Here is a 6,487-nt window from a genome sequence, read left to right as displayed (position 1 = left end):
TCTTTAGTCGTATCTGCACTGAGGGGGCTTTGATAAACCTTCTCCTTGAAATCAACATGCTGATCTGTAGTGAAATAAATAAATAAAAAAAGACCCCGGGGCTCTAAAAGTGGGTTTATCTGCCAATTCCTTGGACTTTCCCTCAAAATAATCTATTGAAAATGTTTTATTACAAAAGCTAAAATTTCATGAAGGTCTTATGAGTGTGCAAACAAACAGGGACACAGAAGAAGCTCAGATGCAAGATCATTTTGTTCATTCTTTTAATGTACTTTATTATCTCTCTATATATACAGCCTGATCTCCGGGTATAAATCATCTCTAATAATGTAAAATTTACATGATATTTTCCACTTTTTTTTTTTTTGGTACAGCAGGTGTTTTCTACGCACAGGTCAAGACAAAGAAGTAGAGCATAAACAGACATTTTTAATCTCACAGCAAAGTGTTCATCATCTCGTTGTTTTGACCAGAATACATCCTAAAATCCTACATTTTGGTACAGGGGGTAATGTCCAGTCTTCAGTTGGTATATTTACTGATGCTCTGGGTGAGATGCCAGTATAAAAACACAAGATTTTGTGCCATTACAATCAGAAACATGAGTGTGAGGCTCAAAAATGTCAAACAGGATTATGGGAGATGTTTCTCTTTTCAGGGGAAATGTCTTCAGGGTAGAAGCAAACAGAACAAAAACGCCTTTTTAACCACTTCCTGTTTCAGTTCCTCCCCCCCTCTTTCTCCTTACGACTGGCTGACAGCGGCAGCGGGTGCGGCGTTGGCGATGGCTGCGGCGGCGCCCATGCGCAGCAGTTCTTTTCTTTGAGTGAGGATGACATCGAAGCTGGACTGCAGGCGGTCCTGCTGCTCCTGGATGCGGCTCTGCAGGGTGCGGACCCAGCGGATCAGCGCCAAGCGGCGGTACATGGTCAGCTGCACCTGGTGCTTCTCCATCTCCTGGGCTTTGAAGCGCTCGCGGTCTCGCAGCGTCCACACCGCGTCCATCAGCTCTGGCAGCTCGCCGTCCGAGTCAGAGGACCGGTCGTCGTCGTTGTCTTGCTCTTCTGCTCCTTCCTCCAGAAGATTTCCCAGGTAGCTTCCCGTCAGCGACTTGCGGCTGAATCTTCTGTGTCTTCCAGCTGGTTCTCTGTTGCTGTTTCTGGCTGGGTCACTCTCCTGGTGGTTGGATTTTGGTTCCCCGACTCCGATGCGGTCCCAGCCTCCCATGAGCACTCCTTCGCCTCCACTGTCCATGTTAAGGGAGGACATGCTGCCACCGGACCGGACGCTAAAGTCGGACTCAGAGTCGGTGTCGCCCCATTCGTCATCGTCATTCAGCCCGGCCTCGTCTTCGTCTTCCTCCCGTCCTCTGAAGCCCAAGCTGCTTTTTCTCCTCTGCTGCTCCCCTTTCTCTCTCTGCTTCTCCTCATGCTGGCTCATCATCACCCTTCTCACCTCCTCCTCCATCCTACCTTCCTCCGCTCCGTCAGGGGGCACCCGGCCGTAACCGTCATCCCCGGCCTCGATTTCGGGCAGGGGCTCCAGGTGGCTCCAGCAGGGCAGGCGGGAGCGCGGTGACAGAAGCCCTGAGTTGTGGTGATACCCAGCAGACGGCGTGGAATTCGGCGGGTCGCGACCCAGCGGGCCCAAGTTGCGGGGGCGCACCTGGTTTCGGTTCTCGTCTCCTCCTCCGTTGCCTGTGAAGCCATCGTCATCTTTGCCGGGCAGGAAGTTGAAGTTGCCGTCCTTGTCACACTTCCTGTTTCGCAGCAAGGAGGAGGAGCCGTTGTTGGAACCTCCTTGCCCTCCGTAGGCCGGGTTCAGAGGTTGGTCCTGATGGTGAAGCATCACTGACCTCGACTGAGACTCACTGAAACGACAAGGGACAGAACCATAAGTTCAGTTTGTGTTTTTTCTTTCTTCTAAGCCTTACAATGCAAACATCTACTTGAATTGAGACTTCAAGATACATAATCCATGACTGAGGCGTTCTGGTGGCCTAGTGGTTTAAATGCACCAAGGTTTTCCAGTTCGATTCTGGCCTTTGTTGCAGTTTGTGCCCCTCTCCCTCCTCTTGTTCCTGTCTGTATCTTTACAGTCACTATCAAATAAAGGCAAAAAAGGTCATAAAGTATCAAAAACTGTCTCTCCGGCTTGTCCAGATTTGCTCTTGTGTGTTCGCTAGTGTTTAAACAAAATAAAAAAAATAAGAAGTTGGTTAGACGAAAACAGGTTTTTTTTTGTTGAAAAACGTTCAAAGGTATCACTTTGGTATCTGTACCAGCTTAGTCAGGAACATTATCTGCGCTAGTATCTAAAAAGGTTGCGATCAAAAGCAGCAAGAGTTTTTAAAACCTCTTCTGTGTTGAAGTTAGAAGGGAAACTCATGAGTCATACCAGCACTCCCTTAGCTACCAAATCCACACTGTCCTCTTCCCAGCAGCTCTGTTTTCCTGTTGTTTGTCCAACCAATTAGGTTTCCAGACAAAACAGAGCCTGTTAACTCAGCGCTCTTGTGATGATAAACTCTCCAATCTTGGATAATCTAAGTTCTCAAAACAAGCCGAGCTCTCAGCGGTGTCATCAGCCAATGATAAAGTGGCTTTGACTGACTTAATGTTGCAAACTTTTACAATCTCTGCAAGTTGATTTCGAGCCCAAACACGAGTCAAAACCAGCAGCTGCATAGAAGATACATAAACATCAGCAGCCTATAAAGCTGCAAAATGTAAAGTATCTGCAATTTGTGGGCTAGAGGAGCAGGTTTAAAAGCAAGAAAAAAACAAGTGGACGAACATGGATGAGCCAAAGCGACATTAAAACTGAAGAAAATTCAACCTAGTTCACCAACTCCACCCCAACCCCAGAACACCCCTCAAACTCCTTGTTTATAATGTCTACAACTACAGGCTGGTCTGCACACTCCACTTCTATTAGCATCAAATATTTACATGTCTCCTCAGAATGGAAATTTCTCTAATCCTGACTTCAGGCTGCTGTCAATCAATCCCCCATCTCCTCTCTCTCCTCTCCTCTCCTCCCCTATGCGCGCGTTCACGTGGTGCTGAAGGACAGCGACCGTGGCTATGCCGGGAGCGCGCGTGTGCAGCAGGCTGATGCTTCACGGTCACGAGGAGAAAAAAAAAACCTGATTATTAATGTTAAAAAAATAAAAATAAATCGCCATATTTATCCCTCCAGAGCTGAATTTTATAAGTAAAAAAAATAATAATCTACAGTGGCTGTTTACGGATAGATATCTGTTAATGTATCAGCACATTACCCATGCAAAAACATCAGTACGCGAGGAAAGAAATAGAAAAATAATACCAAAATAATCCAGCTGCTGGGTGGATGTCTCTTATCTGTACAACAAGATGCCTGCCTTTGCACGGACGACGGCAGAAAACACAAAAAATGCGACCAATGGCGCTCAGTGGCTGCATATTTACGGCTTAGTCATGAATATGAGGCTTTAAAAAAAAAAAAACACCCAAAACACGACAGTTTTACATCCTAATCCATCTACAGCGAACCATTAAGGTTTTAAAAAAAGACTCAAAACGTCCTCTTAACGCAGTGAAATGAGATAAAAATACAGGGAAAAAAAGAAGAGGAATATTTCATGTACGTCGGGCGTTATGTAACGCTCACCCCATGTCAGTGCTGTCTCCTCTCTATCCCCTCTCAGTAAAAACAAGCTGAGACCCTTCCTTTCATCTCCTATCTGCTGGCTCAATAAGTCACAGGACTGACACAGGTCCGCCTGAGTGCATTTGCATGGAGGTTCTGGTTTGTTCTTACCTTTCTTGCTGGTTTGCTGTTCGGTGGAGAAGCTGGACACTGCGCCCCTCCTCCGACACTCCTATGTGATGTTTATCTTCCTCTTCCTCTCTCCTCCTCCTCCCATCCTCTCGCTGCCTGCCTGCTGTGGTTCTGGGAAGGGGAAAAAAAAGAGAATGACTGGCTGACTAATAACACTTCATTTCCTAAACTGGGCTGGGGCAGGAGGAGAAGGGAAGCTGTGGAGAATGGAGAGGGACAATGTGAGGACAGAGAGTGCTGTAATGTTACTGTGAGCCCTTTGTTATTTTACTGTAATGGGGTTTTATTTTGAATGTGCAGCAACAGGCCCAAAAGCCACATGATGGCATGGTGTTAACTCTATTACATGCTTCCAGTGACATCCTGGGCTGTTTGAGTTCGTTCAGCCCTATGGCAAAAATCATAACTCATAATACTTGTGTGTGTTTATGGCCTATATGTGTTATACAACAACAAAACAACACCTAAAGCAGTTAGGACTGGGGACTATATGGTTGAAAAGTTATTTTTTTTAAGGTAACACTTTACTTTGACCCATTTAGCATTCATAAGCAGTACACTAACTTTTAATAAATACATTATAACACACTATAAAATCAGTGTACACAGCTATAGGACACCTTTAAGTGTTTATTAATGTGGAGGATTTGTTCCCACTTATGGAGGAGTTAAAGGTGTTGACAAATACATTAATGAACCCCTTCAAATCTGCGTATAACTACAATATAGAGCGTTATAACCAATTTATCCAATGTTTATATACTGTTTGTACGTGCTAAATAGGGGAGTATGTATATAAATTATAAGTTGAAATGCTATCGAAAGGGTAGTTATGTATGTTATATAATACAAGGTTATGGAGGAAGAGGCAATCAAATTTCAATTGTTTTTATGTTTTGGAGTCACCTTTTTGCTCATTTTGTGTGAGCTTGCGTGGTGGATTTAGTTCTGCATTATTTTGTTATATGAGTTATGTATTTTATGTTTTCTTTTCAATCTTATGTTCAAGTCTGTATGTGTTTCACCTTACATGTGAATGTTGTGGGAACTTTAAAGTTAAAGATCCCCTCTAAACACATTTTAACATCACATGAAATGAAATAATAATTTGTGTCTGATTGAACAGTTAAATTACCACATACAATAAACATTAAAGAGAGCACTTAGTAGACACCTAGCTGCATTTTCACATTCAAATAACCAAAACAATGCTTAGTAGGGTTGAACTTATATGGCAGAAAACCTTCTCTACTTCTTTAAAAGTATAACATTACATGAAGTGATGCAATATTCAGATACTTAACATACTTTTGTGTTATCAAATGTAGAGTTTCTGGTTAGGTTTGACCTTAAGAGGGACACACATAGTCTGTACTGGGGTTTCTCAACAGTCACACAAGGGGCATTTCATCATAGGAGAGACAGTGAAAGGCAGTGAAGCTTTAATAGACTTGTGACTTCAACGAGGCACAAAACTCTGTGGGGAAAAAACAAGCAAACATCATCTGTTGGCTTTATTGGGCTGCTGCCATGAGTGTTTCTCTCTCTCACCACCTTCGTCTCGCTGAATTCGACAAGCAAGGTTGTCAAACAGCATTCTGGGAAATGAAGGACGTCACACAGTGAATTTGTAGTACACGCCGACCCTTTCTTGTGGGCAATGAACCCATCGACATCAAGCTTGGAGGATGGATTTTTACATTTTTTATCACAACATCACGAGATATCTGCAATTATAGGACTGTGCTCAAGGCATTGAAACTGTTACCCACAATGCAACGCTGACAACCAACGTCACATCTCTTCGCAAAAGGGAGGACTGCAGGATTTGTTGCAGTGTGATTTTTCTCCAAACTGGTGACTGTAGCTGCTTTTGTGACTGTCAATCTCACATCTAAGGGCACGGTAGTTGAATGTGTATATGTGTGTGTGCATGCAAGTGTGTTTTCTAGGTGTGTGTGTGTGTGTGTGTGTGTGTGTGGTATAGAGAGGCTACATCAGACAGACTTAACAAGTGTTCACTGTCTCACTCCACCCTGCTCTCATCCCCCTGACATGTCGTCGCTGGCGGCAGAAAAAACCTTGAGTCCTCCTCCTTCTCTCAACACACACACACACACACACACACACACACACACACACACACACACACACACACACACACACACACACACACACACACACACACACTCTATCCCTATCTTCCTCCCCCCCACTTTCTCCTTCAACAACATCCCCATTCAAGTGCATCAGCTTCAGGCGTCCTTCCTCCCTCCCCTCCCCTCCCCATCGTTCACTAGTAGCCTAAGCACATAAAAAATACATCAAACACAGCCGTCCGCCCAAGGCCTCGTCACACGCAAAATCATCTCTCCCTCCATCTCTCCCTCTCTCTCTCTAAAAAAAGAAAAAGAAAAACCCAAGTTACAAAAGACAACTACAGAGGACCCTGATAGAAGGAGAGATAGGCTGGACTGAGGGTCGTCTGTGAGGCGTCCCGGGGGAAGACAGATTATTGTAATGTTAAACACTCACCGCCAACCCCCCCCCCTCACACACACAGACACGGAAAGAGTAAAAAAAGGAGCATGACTTACCTTGTGCATAATAAGACCTTGTTTGAATTGTACACAGCCTGCAGTGCCATGACCCACTTCCCTCA

At 44.5% G+C, this 6,487-nt stretch overlaps 1 protein-coding gene across 3 annotated transcripts; it reads right to left on the bottom strand.

Moving 5' to 3' along the window:
* Positions 1-246: 246 nt before the first annotated feature.
* On the bottom strand, positions 247-6,487 carry LOC127357795 (uncharacterized). 3 transcript variants are annotated; one of them, XM_051390253.1, is made up of 3 exons: positions 6,423-6,487; positions 3,805-3,936; positions 247-1,870 (listed from the first exon to the last, which is right to left on the bottom strand). In XM_051390253.1, exons 1-3 carry the CDS (start codon positions 6,470-6,472, stop codon positions 745-747), a joined length of 1,308 nt encoding a protein of 435 aa, XP_051246213.1. In that variant the 5' UTR covers positions 6,473-6,487; the 3' UTR covers positions 247-744. The 3 variants fall into 3 exon arrangements, with proteins under 3 accessions (XP_051246213.1, XP_051246215.1, XP_051246214.1); XM_051390255.1 differs by lacking the exons at positions 3,805-3,936; positions 6,423-6,487 and adding an exon at positions 3,655-3,798; XM_051390254.1 differs by lacking the exons at positions 3,805-3,936; positions 6,423-6,487 and adding an exon at positions 3,331-3,634.

Source organism: Dicentrarchus labrax, unplaced genomic scaffold (genome assembly GCF_905237075.1).
Source record: "Dicentrarchus labrax unplaced genomic scaffold, dlabrax2021, whole genome shotgun sequence".
NCBI lineage: Eukaryota > Metazoa > Chordata > Actinopteri > Moronidae > Dicentrarchus > Dicentrarchus labrax.
The sequence above is the reverse complement of the archived record's forward strand: the minus strand, read 5'-3'. Positions and strand labels throughout refer to the sequence as shown.